This window comes from Bacillus rossius, chromosome 1 (genome assembly GCF_032445375.1).
Source record: "Bacillus rossius redtenbacheri isolate Brsri chromosome 1, Brsri_v3, whole genome shotgun sequence".
Taxonomy (NCBI): Eukaryota; Metazoa; Arthropoda; class Insecta; order Phasmatodea; family Bacillidae; genus Bacillus; species Bacillus rossius.
In genome coordinates, this window is record NC_086330.1 from 279,880,604 (window position 1) to 279,898,102 (window position 17,499).

A 17,499-nucleotide genomic window follows, 5' to 3' on the forward strand; every position below is an offset into this window, starting at 1 on the left:
CAATTCAAAATTTTAAATAATTTTGTATCAACTTTTATGCAGGCCAACCATGTTGTTACGTAAGAGAATGCTCTTGTGCAGGTTTGTACTACATAGTACTATAAGAATGCACATATATTTCTTTTTTTTGACATTGTGTACAAATTATGTATGTGCAATGTGGGGAAGTATGGTTATTACACACGTTATTACAAAGTGGGTAAATTTCTGTCCCCTCAGGTTTGTATTAATGAGGTTTCACTGTATATAACATTTTTTTTTTTTGCAATTTTCCTGTGTTTTCTAGGTATTCCAAGATTCCTTCAATTTCCTGAGTTTTCCCATTTTTTCAAATGTTCCCTGTTGTCATGGAAATCCTGCTACCAGCCTCACCACTGACATTTTATGGTAAGAGTTTGGACGATAACCAGGATTTCAACACGCAACACGAACTTGATACTTGATAACCACAATGCTCGATTTATATTTTTCTGTTAAATGCGGAGGCATTCGTGAAGAATAATGTTTTTTTGAAAGTTAAAACCATTGAATTTAAATTTTATGCACCCCCCCCCCAGCTGTTAGAAACACGGAACATGAACTAGAGGTAAGGAGATGGATGGAAGAGACCAAAGAGAAGAAGTGAGGGGAGAAATGAGCAGAGAGGGGAGGGAGGGTGACACAAAAAGGAAAGGTGCCACCGAGGAGAGCCAAGAGAGGAAAGAGACCCACCTGCTCCTCCTTCTGCTTGAGACGCAGAGCCTCGCGCTCCTCCTCTTGCTTGCGCCGCTGCAGCTTCTCCTCCTCGTCAACGCGCCGTGCTCGTGCCACGTGGTACTGGGCCTGGGACAGCAGGTCCTGGCACTGCCGCGCCTCCAGCCCGGCCAGCGTCGTGTCGTACTTCATGCGGTCCCCGTGCACCGACAGGTACTGGAAGTACCTGCAGCAGGCGTGCGTCATCGCAGAGCATCGCCGTACCACTCTGCCAAGTGCTTGGACGGCAGGCACATCGTTCAATGGGAAATTATCTAGATCTGGAAATTTACCACATACTCACTTCTGGGACAGGGCGAGCTCATGCACTGCTTGAAGCACGGTCGAGAGCGTAGACTTCTCATCCTTCAGGATGTGTGTGGCCAGCCGCTGCAGCACCAGCGCGATGTTGTACAGGATTACTGTGTCCTGGGGTGCAACGCGGCGTGCCTGCAATGGATAGAGACGTGTAGCGTCAAGCCATGCCTGCCCCCGCATCCGTGGCCAATGACCAGAGATATTGGGACTTTAATACACGTATGGTATAAAGGAAAGGAACATATATTAGGTCTTGTTTAACCGAGCTTCAATTAACCAAGGTTCCATATTATCTGAGCCAACCTAAATCGTCATCACTGGCAAAGACTGTTGAAACATTTGCTAAAGTACACAGGAAATAATCTATCCTTTGCAAAAAATTTTAACAATTAACATCAAAAATGTCACTTACTGACTGGGAAAATTATGGAGTGATGTGAAAGCATCTACTCTGAAGAAGAGCTGAAAAAACATTACCACTCGGCCAACTGAAAATCAGATGGTGTTATTTCACCCATGTTAACCGTGATTTTACAAATCCGAGATTAATTGAGACTATGCTGTATCCCAGCATTCGGCTACTGTAATATCATCCACAAGTAAATGAAGTACTGCTGTGGTCTACTTCACACTCCTGTTTAATCAAAATGCAAGAGAGTGGAGCCGGTTGTTTTCATCTTATTTGCCAAACATACACCTTTCATCTGCGAGATGAGAAAATCTACAGCAAAGATGATGGACGTGTTATTTTTTTGTATTAACTGGAGTGCTGGTAAGTCTTACGTGTCAGATATAAATTAAATTAATTATACATGCACATGTGTCCTAAACAAACTGCAAAGTACGAATATAAGGTGAGTCAGGTCACAAAGTCTACATCAATGGGTGGGTTCTTTCTAAGTGTGAAAAGATTTATGTTTTACAACAATTTTGAAAACTGTTTTATTTATTTTTATTTATTAATATTGTGAGATGACTACCAACAGCGATGAGCCAGGATGGTAGCCACCATACATAAAAACAAACAAACACAAAAAATGACAATTAACAAATACAAAACAAAATGAATTAAAACACTGACACATACAACATATTAGATCATAAAAATGATTAATCTTTGGATGCCGAAAAAATAATTTTTTTAACAAGTTTTTTCTCTCTGGTAGGTTGTAAGTGATTAACATACATATAGAAATTGTTAACAAGTCTATATATAATATCATTTGTATTTAAGAGTGTGCACAAATAAGGTGGGTTACGGTTATTAAATGAAGGAATTTTAATGCCAGTAACATCAAATATATGAGGACATTATAAGATTACCATAATAACAATTGAAAATAAAAATGGCATCTAAGATCTTTCTTCTCGTTGATAATGAACCAAGGAAGGAATTTAAATCTATGTTGTTGATGGTATTTAATTTTTTGTTAATATAGTCAGATACTTTAGATTAAATCCTATCAAGCTTTTCAATGTCAGTGTTATTGATGATATTCCATATAATAGAACCATATTCAAGTTTCGATCGTATTACAGCTATATAGAGAGAGAGAATAGAGTTGATATTTGAGGTGTTGAAGGTGATAAATTTAATTAGACCAAGTATTTTTTTAGATACCGAGATAACGTTTTCAATGTGAAGATGAAAAAATAGTTTTTGATCAAGTAAAATTCCTAGGTCTTTGACATGTTGAGATTTTGTAATAGGTGAGTTATCAAGTTTGTATTCATACTGCAACTGGTAGATTTTTCTAGAGAAGGTAATGATAGCAGTTTTTTCCATGTTTAGATTGACCAAATAATTTGTGCACCATTTAGCAATTTCTGTAATATCACATTGTAGTAGATATCTGTCATGATATGAAGTGATTTTTCTATATATCTTTAAGTCATCAGCAAAAAGAGTGCCAACTGAGTTCTTTAATCCAGATATCATCAATGTAAATATTGAACAGTAAAGGAGATGGTGTGCCACCTTGAGGGACTCCAGAAGGAGTTGGGTGGAGATCTGAATTTATATTCTGTACTGAAACATAAAAGTTTCTGTTATTTAAATAGCTTGTTAACCATGATATATATTTATCACTTAGCCCAATTTTGGAACATTTGCTTAGTAGTATTTGATGATTAACCGTGTCGAATGCTTTAGCTAAATCAAAGTAACAAACATCTACTTGACCACCTGTGATGACTTCAGAATAAATGGGATTAAGAAAAGAGACTAAGTTTGTCATGGTTGATTTACCTGTTCTGAACCCATGCTATGAATCGGACAATCTATTATTTACATTAAACGCTAAGTGTTTAAATATTATTTTATCAAATATTTTGGCAAATCCATTTAAAAGGGATATAGGCCCTTTTTGTGTACAGGAATAACCTTGGTAATTTTCCATTTGTCGGGGTAGATGCTATTTACAATACTGAAATTATATATATGCTGTAAGAGAGGAGCAAGTATTAAGGAGCAACCTTTGATAATAAAATTTGGTATGTTATCAGGTCCTGTGGACAATGTAGATTTTAAGGTTTTTATACTCCATAGGACTAGACTAATAGAGATATTAGACATAGGGATATTGTATGAACTACAAGGGGAAATATATTGGTTATTTATGTTTTTTGTAGTTACATAGACACTTGAAAAATATTCAGCAAAGCAATTTGCAATTAAATTATTATTATCCGTAATTCAGTCATTAATTTTAAATGAGGGATGCTGACTATAACCCTTTCTCATTATTTCAACATAATTCCAAAGTTTTTTAGGGTTTTGCTTAATTTTATTGTTCATATTACAAAGCCAGTTAATATTAAAAATTAAAATATATAGCAGTTACATGACATTTTATATAGGATTTTTTTTTACAAACATTGTACATTTTAAACTAATTTAGCTGAAAAAAAGCATTTATTTAGAAAATTAGCTAAAATAGAAATTATGTTGGAAATCAGAAAAAAAAAGTAGCATTTAAAATGTAAATTAGCAAAAAAATAGCATCTATAGCAAGATTCTAATATTTCCGGCCCCCACCCACAGCCAGTGGGCCATTATTGGCATGCCAAGACTTGGGCATTCTTTAATAACTTTCTAGCATACAAAAAAATCACTGTGTACTAAAGTGATAAAAATATTAAAATCAAACAAGATGACACATATAAATTCGAAAATTATATTTTTGAAACAATGATATAAGTACGTATTATAATATTTTGATTGAATGCTATATTTTTACCAATTTCATTGAGTAAAATTTCAGGTTTCGTTATTTTTGTTTTTATTTTTATGAACGTTAACATGTCACTAATATTGCGCAAACATGTATCAAATTACTGAACTTGTGGTGTATATCACAATTTCTGTACCAAAACAAGAGGCTATGTTATTAGAACTACTAAACCTACATAACTTTATTAGCAGCAAAAAAAATGATTTCATGGATTGCATCATTTTAATTTCTTTCTGGTGCCGACATAATTTCAAATTATAATTTTAACATTTGTAACTGTCTCATAATTACAATACTATTTATATGGAAAAAAATATCTACATGAAATATTAAAAAACCCAAGTTCCTTACACATTTCTGTGTAAAGATTCTCTGGTGGCCTTTAATGACATTTGTGCTTTTATTTTATTTTCTGATAGTTAAGATTTATTAAATTTTTTTTTATTTCAAGTATATATAGAAAAAATAATTTTTGTACATAATATTTTTCTTTGCATTTTGGTTTTATGTGGTGTACTTCAATATTATTATGGTTTCATTGCTATCCAACACTTGCCCCTAAATATAAGATATATGTTTGTGTGATACGTTTTCTTTAACATTTGTAATACGTAATAGGCCTTAACTTCTTTAAGGTTATATTTACACAATATATTACCAATAGCAATAGGGCTGTTCTGATACCCAATAATGGTATTGAATATCGGCCGATATTAAACGCTATGGTAATGTACTATGGCAGAGGTAACGAGATATTGAGAAAAATAATTTCAAATCTTTGATTTTATATTAAATACTGATTATATTTATTCATCATAGTTTTCATAATATTTATTTTTATTTCAACTGAATTATTTTAATTACATTTTTAAAAGAAAAACTTAAAAATTATCAACTTAAGCACTGATTAACTTTAATTAAAAGGAAATGATTATGTTTACAAACTAAATAAAAGATTCACTATTTTCAACGAACTTGCTTCATTTAGATTTATAAAAAAAAATGAAATGCTCCAACATATTTAATAAAAATTATGTTTAATGTTTATGTATTCATATGGTGTGTTGTCCAGAAATTACAAATGTTGATTATAGTATAAGGTACTGGTGGTAGCATAGGGCTATAGGTAGAGGTATCGGGGTTTCAGGAATTTGTATTGGAAAAGGCATCAGAACTGCCCTAAATTCCAAGCTATAACTAATATCTAGGAGTCTGCGAGTATTCAAAAAATATTCAATATTCGAGAATAATTTGATATTTAATATTCATGAATCATTTGTAGGCATGTGCAAATATTTGAATTTTTGAATACTAATACTAAACTACTTGTATTCAATTCGATCTTGACTATTCACACTTTGAAATAACGAATATTTGTTTGCTTACGTTCACTGCTGAGATCAAGACATTAGTGCAATATAAGTACCCCTTTTTGATTTAATGGCACTTCATAATCAAAAACATAAACAATAAGAAATTTTTTAAACATGTAACAAGGATTGGAAGTTTTTTTTGTTTTTTTTCGCTACTGTCTCGCTAAACAGTAATGGAAAAATTGTGTAAACAATTCAAAACATGGATTATTTGTCATTTCAAACTTGAAAACAATATATTATTTGTATTATTTTTGTCACACGCACCAGAAAGGCAAAAATAAACAAACATCATCAACCATGGAGTAAAAATTTAAATTTAACATCATGTGATACAGTAGCAGCTTATTTGCTGTACATATATCTAACAAATCAGATGTTATGACAAAAAAATATTTAAAAAACGTAAATAATGGTTTAAGATTCCAGGTGAAATTGGCAAAATTTTGTTCATAATATTGCTGAACTAAAATACAATTTATCTGGCTGCCGTTAACAACAAAAATTTGTAAATAACTAGGACTTAAATGTGTAAATATGAGCTCATTCAATCACTAATTTGGAAATACAGCAATTTAAAAAAATATTGAAGTTTTTTGTAAAATATATTGCAATAGATTTCACGGTACTTTGTGGTTAACAAAAATTTTCTGGATCAATATGTAGAGTAGCAATTTGTGGAAAATAAGGTGAATAGGAACAGAACTGAAAGTTAGGTAGGTTAGGTTAACTGCATAATTAAAATGAAAACAATTATTTCATAATTTAAATATTTGAACATACATTTTGCATATAATTATTGTATCTCACTAACTTAAACAGCCTTTCACTTTAGTATTATTTGCCTAATTCTCCAGAAGTTGTTATGTGACAAGAAAATAAAATTTTTAATGGGATTCTAATTCTCTATCATACTATTTGAGTACAATATTTGTATTCACGAATAATTTGATATTCATATTCATATTTGATTTGAAATAAAAAATAATGATATTCGCACAGGCCTAATAGTTTGATATTTGATTTGACATTTAAAATTTTATATATTATATATATAATTATTTGTTAAAAATAGATGGGCCTTAACCATCTAAAACTCATTCATAGAAAAAATTATTTAATAAATACATATAACATGTATAAGGTTATGATTTATTGAGAAATTAATTGAGAAATTTTCTGCAGCAATATCATTACACTGTTTTTATATTTAACAAACATCACTTTCAAATTTCAAAGTTATTGGTTTAAGAAAATGCATTGCCATGTTTTATTTTTTTTTATTTCCTTCATTCTACATCTCTTTATTATGGAGCTGTGTTTTTTTTTATTTTACTGTATTTTTGATTAATTTTTATTTGACTCCTGTGAAATAAGTCAAAGAAAATTTCACTGTACATATAAATTTTATCAGAAAAATTTTCTATATTTGTGAATACTGTGATATTCGATTATAAATTAAATTGGAAAGAAAGAAAACCAGTACTCGCAGGAGCCTACTACATCCCCGGGCAGATGAAGCGTTGTGCTGGGACGGGCAGAGAAGGAGGAGGAGGGCGGACCTTGTGGCAGCCAGCACTGACCTTGAGCAGCGTCATCTTGGCCTCCTTCAGCTTGCCGGCCTTGAAGTAGGCCCGGGCCAGGTACTGCAGCACCTCCACGTGGTGGTACTTGTAGAACTTGCGGAAGCAGTTCTCGTACTGTGACAAAACATCGGCTCCCGTCAATGGCGTGGCAAGGGTAAGAGGTACACGCTACACGGTGCTAAAAACCTTTATTATTTGCCCCCCCCCCCCCCTTCCCCCCCATAGAAATGTGGACTAATTAAAAGAAGTAAAAATAAGACCCATATATTTCCAAAGTGTTATTTCCCGGATTATTTACTTAACATTGATAAGTTAGTTCACACTGTTGAGGTCAAATTCTAATTTTTTAAACAAAGTTCAAGTTTTGATGTGAAAATTAAGGCTATGTCTTCAAGTCAAACTTTAGAGGCAGAATATGTGAAGCAAATAATGTAGAGATAAGCAGATGGCAGCATTTCATTACTGTCTGTTACTTCAGAAACATACATTTTTTGGATAGTCGGTTGGTAAATAATATACCATGAGAAACTTGAAGCTGTAGTTTAAGTAGATGTACGTATTTCTAAGATTATCAAATCTTCTTTATTTGTTTAATTATTGAGATAATTTATTTTATTTATTTTCTTAAATATTATTTTTTGTCAAACACTTATGGCTTTTATTTTTTGGTTTGTTTTAAACTAAGGTGTAGGAAAATATGAGAAGCTTAACATGATACTTTCTTTATCTATCCATTGTATGCATGCTAGGGTAAAAGGGGAAATGTTTTCTTTCACTGCGAAGTGGCCCTTCCCTCCTTACCCCTCCTTTTTAAACCACAGGAAGGAGGGGGGAAGATAATTGATTAAGCTGTCAAGAAACATCACAAATGGCAGTTACTTTGCTAAGGGAAGCAGGAATGCAGAAGGGGGGAGGGGGGTTTAGTGAATGCATCAAACTGTAGCTTTGTATTATCTACCTTAAATTTATGTCATAGCATGTCAAAATAACAAGAATCCATATTTCTTAAATTTATCCAAAAGTTATCTACTAGATCAATTCAAATTTCCTTCAGGTAATTTGTTGGAGGCACAGCATTGTGCCTTAATTTACAGTCACGTATGTGGCTTTCGCTGCTGGTCAAATTACCTTTGACCTGCTGACCCGCAGTGGTGCACAACTTCGTCGCTCTCTGTCAGGAGTTGCGCATACATAAAACAAGTTGCTAAACTCTCGAGCTAAGTACGATTCCAAAACATCACAACTTCCCTGACAGTCCTAAATACAAAGATTGAAATAAATAATATTAAAGATAACTGCGAGGTACCAAGTACACACTAAACTTTTACCAATTACACCAATTTTCAGTTCATTTATATCATGCACAGGTTTATTCAAAATAACTCATGATGATATACAAATACCTAAACTCCAAATGGCTGCTACCATAAGTCATCTACATAGCAAAAAAGTCAATAACAAGGTCATTAAAATGATGATTCATAATATTTTTTTTTTAAATTATGTATCTCTGAAATACAAATACATACATATTACAAAACTTTCTTTAATACTAAAAGGCAAAAAGAAAGCAGCACCTCATAAAAACAATAAATAAATATTTTGCATATATAAAATTGATTTCCTAAAAATCAGCCAGAACTCTTATCAGTATAAATCTTTTATCTATTTATTTATTTATTAATTTATTTATTTATTTTCATTTATAACATGCCTACCAACAGCTATGACGCTTTTATGGAGGGCACGGAAAAAAAACTAAAATACAAAATACAGAAACAAACAAAAAAGTTTATAACAACATAAAACACAAATATATACACAGATATACAGAAATAAGACCATATACAATAATAACAATAAATATACAATAAAGCTATATCAATAACCAAAATAAAAAGCAAATACAAACAACATAATACTTAAATGCAAAATATCAAAAGTTTTATACAAACTATTTGCCTTCAGTTCTACGTATATTGCATTGACTTTGGTACAAAAAATTTTTGTTTTTATTTTTTAAATAATAAATCTTCAGACAGCTTAACCCATTTCAAAACTTTTAAACACGCAGAAAATGGGAGCTAAAAGTTCTCCAATCAAAAGGGGCTCGTGCAGGTACCAAAATGACACAAGTCTGTTATAAATCATAATTGCCTAAAATTCCACAGCAATTTGAAATTGAAACATTGATGTGATTCTCATCGTGGCGTTTCTCCTGCTTTTGACAATGAGTTTCAATCGGGAAAAGTTAAAACATCCCACCTGTTGCACTGCTGTCCATCAGCTCCCGGGTAAAGTTAAAAAGAGCAATATAAAATTAAAATATTGTAACTTACAGTTTCTCTTCCAAAATGCATATGCCCCCAGCATGCATTGCCAAGATGTTGAAAGGCAACAAACACCTTAACCATCTACGCTACTGCCATGGCTGAAGACGTCACCGCACACTACCGGCGACTACTTGCTCGCGTGAACAGGCCTTTTCGCCCGCATGTTCACAGCTCCCCGGCCCTAATTCAACTCCCTCTCCGCTCCAAGCAGACACCTCGTTCATGTCACATGCCTTTTCTTTTTTTTTTTTTTTTTTTTTTAATCTTCGGCCACACTATTGCCATATGTCAGGCCTCTGAAAATATTGCAGCACTATCGGCACTGACCCAAGCTCACACAAATAGTTTCTCATGCGCTCACCACGGCAATTCGATTGATCGCAACTTACTAACCACAAAAAATTTAAAAAATAAAGATTTAAATATCTACAATCTTAAAAGACTTCTGCCATAAATAAATATTAAAACTTACAATAAAACCAATTACAGACTAAATACATAGTGTAACATAAACTAAACTATAAAAAATATGACCCAGAATAGGTTGTGGCCTTGGTCTAGGCCACAGTATAGAGCTTTTATCAGTTCGTTGACAGTTCTAATATAGTTGTAACTATTTAACTGATTATCTTTTTGAGAAAAAATGGTAAGCTAGTCATGTGACTGTTAGTTATATCTCTGAAAATATGTGTTAATATCTGTTTTTTTATGTATTAACTTCTTTAAATTTACAATGTTGAATGTATAGAAAAAAATTTTAAAAATGTGTGCATGGACTTCACGTGCGACAGTACTGAAACTTCTTTCTTATTAGGTATAGATGGAGAAAAATTATTTGTATTTTTTTATAGAACAAGAGATAATAATTGAGAATAGTAAGGATGCAAGTATGATCTCAATTGAAATAATTCTTTCTCACACAAATAAATTGTGTATTCTTTAAATAAAACAAGGAGTAAAAGTTCTTTCTAGTAATTTTAAAACCAACTTGTGCGAAGTACAATTAAATTTGATTTTAAATCATTCTGAAACTAGAAGCTTGCCAATAATAAGTAATTTATAGAACTTAACTACATAATTGTCCATATGGACGTGTGTAGTCTGAGGTAGGTATCTGGCGTGTGAAAGTGACAGCATGGCATACGACCTAGCTCAATGATACTTTGTTGAGCCACAGTCACCCAAAGCTGCATTCCGATCAAGAAATATTCATACATCTTAGTTGGACTTAACATATTTACATGCGCATGGGCTCGTAACTATAATACGGTGTGTGATTTAGTCAATCAAATAATAATTTGTAAGAAATAACTACCCATGTTTAACTAAAGTGTAAGAAGCACTATACCAGCAAAAATATTTAGTTACACAGCTAAAACAACACTTACATAACACTGTTTAGTAATACTGATTTATACAGGTAAATAAAATAATAAAATGTTCATGAAACAACAATATTTTCTTGTGAATATGGCCCATGGCACGGTGCACAACAATAAGCTCAAACCCCGTTGTGTTGTCCTATTCCCAAATACTCCCTTACTAGATGCAGCAAGTCGGCGTGGCATCAGGCTCTGGCGGGAGCCTACCACCGTGACCCGCCTATCCCTGCAGCATGGCAGGGTTCAACCTGAGCCGCACGCCACCACATGAAGCCCACCCAAGGCTGCTTCAGTGATCACCGACTGTACCAACAGCACCGAAGTGGGGATAGCTCGACGCACCACGCCCCAGAAACAACCATGCACATGCAAGTATGCAAGTGCACGAGGGTGTGAGTGGACTAGGGTGCGAATGCTTGAAAGCGTGAGTGGGCAAGTGCGAAAGTGCACGAGTGAGTAAGATGGCAAGAGTGCAAGTGTGCAAGTGTTCAAGTATGCTGCGTCACTTATATCTTTTCCTGTCATCTTCCCTACTGGTTCCCCCACCACGTATCTAATTTTCCCCTCCTCTACCGGTTCCCCCACCACATACCTAGCTATTACCCCTCATGCAATCAGAATTTTTGTAACGCTAGAAAACTGTTGCCCCCTCAGCAAAGAAGTTTCACTTCAAAACTCTTTACGTAAGTAACCCTAAAAAATCTCAAAACTTATAGGAAATCACTCGATGAGAAGAAAATCATAGTTAGCCTGAAAATATGCCCCAATTTAAGGACCCCGCACAGCCCAAATGAAAGGAAAGGCTGTTGGAAAAAATTTTCCTATACATTTCAAAATGAAGTTTTATTTAATGAATGTTTACTGATCACATATTTAAGATGGATAGCAAGTTTCAAATTTAAATAATAATTAAATATTACAAAAAGAAATACTTAATATTTTTTTATAATTATTTTGTTTGTATTCCATTCACAACCAAATATAGGCTACCCGAATAGCCTTCCTATAAAAGAACTATAAAATGTTCATATTTCTTGAACAAAATTTTAATCAGAAAATACTTGCATTAGTCAATTACATTTTATCACCAAATATTTTCAGAAACTAAATTTACCTCAGTTACTCAGCAATTAATAGTAACTTTTCCCAACACAAAGGTCAAACAAAAATTTTAATTAATTGGTTTACCTTAATAGCAATAACCATACCTATTTCATTTGGAGCTATCGGTAGTTTTAACTCAGAATTCACATCGTAAGTTAACAGCATATCTATCAACTAAACAGGACGTACCATCTGTATTGCGCTGACGTACTGCTTCTGCTCGACGTATATGTGCGCAATGTTGAGCCACACATCGCAAAACTCTGCGGTGGCCTCGCGCACCTGAGCAAAGATGTCCCGGGCCTCGTTCACACAGCCCTTGTGAGCGAGCACGGCCCCTGCGCAGCAGCAACGCATGCAGCCGTGAAGAGACACATACCACGAGTCGTCACCACTGTTCTCAACAACAGGTTCATGAAACTCATGAAACACACAACACAAAAATTTACAGTTTTTACTAGAATCAAAGATGCCATTGAACATAAGATGTCAACGATCCTGAGATGCCTTTCGATTCTAAGATTGCTATCCTTTTTTGGTAACTCCCTGCTAGATGGTGCTCCAGTGCATCAACTTCTGAACCGTTCAACCGGTCACCATTATATTGGCATACGTAGATATTTGAACACAGAATATTTTTGCGATATCCATTTTGTTATAACTTGCCACTAGGTGGCGCTGCAGAGCATTAACGTCTAAACCGTCCACCCGAACCCCATGGTTAAACAGAAAATCATAGGTCATAGACATACAAACAAGCATTTGTGTCATTTCTCTATGTCCACCACACTGTCATACAGCGCTATCCATTTTGCTCTAACTCACGGACAATATATTACCCTACGTTCAGCCCGGGCCCCGCCGGGTACTGCAACTAGTAAATATATATTTTTTTAATTATTTGTTACCATTAGATATCCTTACACCAAGTGGGACTCATCACAAAAAAAAATTATAACTTTTGAGGCTAAGATGATTTACTGGGAAATTAGATTTGTTTTCTGTAATATTATTCATATACATTGTTTTTATATTTAACAAATCTGTGATTTAAAATTATAAATATTAACAAAACTACTTTCAAAATTCAAATTTTACTGTATGCAGGGTTTTTGTACTTTTCCTACATTTTATATCTTTTTTTATGGTTCCATGCATATTCCTCTCTTTTCTATTTTACTGTATTTTGGATCAATTTTTCTTGGACACCTGTGTGAAGTGTGAAAACAAAAATTTCCCTGTATGTTAAAATTTGTTTAGAAATATATTAGACCTTCGTTAATATTGTGATATTCAATTCCAAATATGATTTCCATGAAAAAAATAGTATTCGCTTAAGCCTAATGTTTACCAAAAAATATAAGAACATTTCAATTTCATAATTTTTTGTAAAAGGTGAATGTTAAATATGCTGCAGCTTTATTTATATAGTTTACTAAACCCACACCAGTGCCTGGCAGATTTTGCGCATAGACTGTACTGGTCAACCTTGCATTTTTCCTGCTTAAACCCTAAACAAAAAGAAACAATTCTTTGAAATACCTATATGTAAGTGCTCAGTGTCTTTGTGGAACAAACTGGAGCCTTGCTTAACCAGTGGTGCACCTGCGATTCTTAAAATGTTTCTTACCCTGACAGTTTCTTGTGACACATCCTGATTATCATCTTAGTAAATAACCAGCACTATTCATACTTGTTACAAATGTTGATGAGTTTTGCAAATAAATATAAATATAAGATATTCTATTCTCCGTTCACTATTACCTGAGTTTTGGAAAAAACAAAGCCTCTTGTAAACAAACATTTTCATTGGCTATTGGCCGCCGCGCATATTATTCGTGCGCAAGAAATAGTCCCTTGGTTACATACCATTTGTAAGTATTTTTACACTGCCTTTTTTATAACAATTGTTGTTATATACCATTATAGCATTTCACTATTAATATCCAATACAGTTTAATGTGTCAGCAAGTATTTACTTACAATTATGTTAGCAGACGCCGTGTGTACAGTGTACAGTTGATGCCCAGCGCAACAGTTGTATTTCAGATTCGCGCGCGCACTGTTTGTTATGGCTGACGCCGGACCAAGTTTTAAAAAGCACAGAATGGGAAAGCCTTTGAAAAATGCACAGAAAACTATTGTGTTGAATGTTTTTAAAACATTTTCAGACTAATATCCGGATTGTCGTGTGAACGATATTGTGAGTTTAACTGCGGAATTTACGGGTGTTTCGAAGAGCAGTGTGCTTCATGCAAGGAAAGAATTACAGGACACTGGGACATTAAAAACTCCCGGGAAGAAAAGGAAACGTGAGTATCCTGTTATCAAAACTTGTGATGATTTTGTGAAGACGGCTATTAGGCGTAAAGTGCATAGTTATTTCTTCGCAAATGAACCACCTACGCTGAACAAAGTGCTACGGTGTGTTAACGACGACCCTGAACTTCCTAATTTCAGACAAACAACATTTTATAAACTGTTAAACCTTATCGGTTTTCTGACCCAGCCTGCATCACAAAAAAGACAAAGATACAGCCCAGCCACTACCAACAACAAGTGGAAAAGCTGTAAATAGCCAAAATCAACAGATGCCGTTCTCCTATCAAGGCAGGGGCATGATGACCCCTCAATCAAAGCCAGGAACCTACACACTTCCCTCATTCGAAACACTCTCGAGTTCAATACGCTGTATTCTTCTCAGCGCCCAACAGGTTTCAGCCGACCCCAGTACTTTCAACCAAAGTCGGAATAAGAGGGAACCAGCTACTGGACTCTCATCCTCTCAAGATCTGTTGGGAATCAGGGATAGCCATTTACAGGGAATTCCCCACTGGGGAAACCCTCCCGAGCTTATCAGACTATTCTCCCCCACCCCACCCAGTAACTTACACTAGGGTGAGCCAGGACAATGAACCAAATAGGCAGAACTTTTGTCAATTGTTGAGCATAAGGCACATGTGCCAACAACTGGTACACAAAGATTCAGGCTAGTCATAAATGTGAATTTGTTACTTGTGTTAAATGTGTTGATACAAGATCAAATACTTAAATATTATTTTTTCCAAAGTATTTTGTTTATAGATAGATATTGGTACAAATTCAAGCTAAATAAATTACATTGAATGAATTTATTATAATAAAAGATAAAAATTTTATATTTTGAGTTAAGTTTTGTCAAATTGCTGACTGAGTACATGATTTTAGAGCTAAATGGTTTATTAACTTGCAATTCGGTAATAAATAGTGTATTTACGTGCATTTTGATGTTATACATTTTAACATGCTTTCAATGGGGTTATTTCAGTTTAATCGCAATAAACCATATAATCTTGTCCCTAACAATCACCCATGGCTATGACCAATTCTTTGATCAGTTCACTTTAATTGTGAGGCTGAGTGTCAACCATCTTCAATGACCTAGCTGCCCACAAGACATACATAAGCCCAAGTAAAGAAAAAAGAAACTAAAGTGCGTTCCATCTAGTCTCAACATTCTGGCAGTCATTTCTGACAATTAAATTCAACAGGCTCGATATCACATTCCAGAATTTTTTTTTCCCCACCATATTTTTTATTTAAAGGCAATTTCTAAAATTTTAACTCAATATTTCCCTTCCATTTCTTCTGCCAAAAATATTTACAACCGATATTTACTAAGTGTAATACAATGGGTGTAAAAACTACAAAGCCACAAAAGTGATGACAATTACAAAGACTATGTGTTGAAAATATCTGTGGCAGAACTACCAATGCAAAAGCGGTATTGAGTAAACATTTTAGAAATAGCCCTTAAAAAAAGTAAATGCAAAAAAAAATCACATTGTATGTAAGACCGAGCTTTAACACTTTTACCGAAACCCTAGGCCTCACACCACTAACCGAAACCCCCGGTCTGTCAGACCTCAATATAATATAACCCATGATTCCATTAGGTTTTAATGGTAATTACCCTATATAGTATGAAAAATTGTGTTTATTGAAAGAATAAAACCAATTGAGCCAAAAACTACATTTATTTCGTATGAAAAAAATCATTATAAGATCAAAATATTATGTTTTAGAATGTTCAATGAATTTTCAAATGTTTTTCAAATGTTCAAAGAAAATAAAAACATCACCTGATTAGGAGATGACTTCCTTTGCACATTCCAAGCAAAGTTTTCTACTGCACTCCAGACAGATAGCCTTTGAAAAAAGTATGCACTTGTAGGCTGTCTTCCTTTTCTTTGCACTTGGGCACGTACTGCAGGTTTTCCTCTTCTCCATTTTGTCACTCGGTCCAGCGTCAGCTTCGTCTCCTTCTCCCTTGCCTCTACGTTCTTCGGCTGGCACGTCATTTCCAAGCACTCTTCTGATGTCTTCTTTCAGGGTTCGTTGAAGACTTGGAAGAGAGAACCTTTTTTGAAGATGGGGTTTGATGAGCTCAAAACTCAACTGTTTTATGAACTCGAATCGTGTCAGAAGAGAAGAGTTCTTGTAGCTTATGTACAGGATGAACGAATTCACGGAACCAATATTCAGCATTCTGTAGAACATTGCTACTGGCCATCTTCTTGTTCGCCGGCTCGAAGAATAGATAGCACACTTCATGTCCATGATGTCAACTCCACATTTAGTTGCATTATAATGTGCTATTATCTCAGGCTTGCGTTTATTCTCGTTTGTTTCAGTTGAATGATGCATCGATGAAATGAGGATAACAGCTCGGTTTTTCTTTGGCACATAGCTCAGTAAAGTAATTCTGTCTCTAAATCCATACAATGATGAGCCAACTGGACGTACAGGATCTTGTAGAAATACTTCTGGGATAGCCTTCTTGTTTTTTCGTACTGTGCCGACGTAAGTGAGTTTTCTTTTCAGTAACTCATCTACAACTTCAAGTGAGCTAAACCAATTATCTGCAGTAACGTTTTTGTTACTGTTTACGATCGGTTTACAAAGTCTTACTACAGATTGAGTTGGTATGGCAAGGGTTTTTCTGTCTCACTCAGTCCCACGGAATCAGAACTCTTTCCAGTGTAGATGTAAGCATTTAGAAGATAGGAGGTTTTAGCATCACATAGACACATGACTTAGATTCCATATTTCTTAGGTTTTTTTTGCATAAACACCTTAAACCCGCACCGCCCTCGAAAAGGTACGAGCATCTCATCAATTGTTACCTCAGAAGATACTGAGTACGATCTTTTGCAGTTTTCAATTAAATTTCCAAATATTTCAGATATAGGAGCAGCTTTGTCTGTTACTCTTCTTTGATTACGTGTTCTAAAATCATCGAAGCGTAGACACATTAGAAGTATCTCGAATAGTTTGATGGACATAGTCGCTGAATAAATCGGTCTACAGTAAGGATCTTTTGTAAATACAGAAGTTATTTTCTCTTCATTTGAAGATAAAACTGATGATGCCAGCAATAATCCAATTAGAGCATTGAG

The 17,499-nt window shown here is 34.3% G+C and overlaps 1 protein-coding gene across 3 annotated transcripts in view; it reads right to left on the minus strand.

Moving 5' to 3' along the window:
- LOC134527641 (RNA polymerase-associated protein CTR9 homolog) overlaps nt 1–17,499 on the minus strand; it is a 118,366-nt gene that overhangs the window by 63,886 nt on the left and 36,981 nt on the right. For all 3 annotated transcript variants that reach the window (XM_063360502.1, XM_063360503.1, XM_063360504.1), the window contains exons 12-15: nt 12,251–12,399; nt 7,240–7,356; nt 1,037–1,182; nt 712–919 (exon numbers count right to left, since the gene is read on the minus strand). In XM_063360502.1, coding sequence (XP_063216572.1) covers nt 712–919; nt 1,037–1,182; nt 7,240–7,356; nt 12,251–12,399 — 620 coding nt within the window. The remainder of the gene's footprint in view (nt 1–711; nt 920–1,036; nt 1,183–7,239; nt 7,357–12,250; nt 12,400–17,499) is intronic.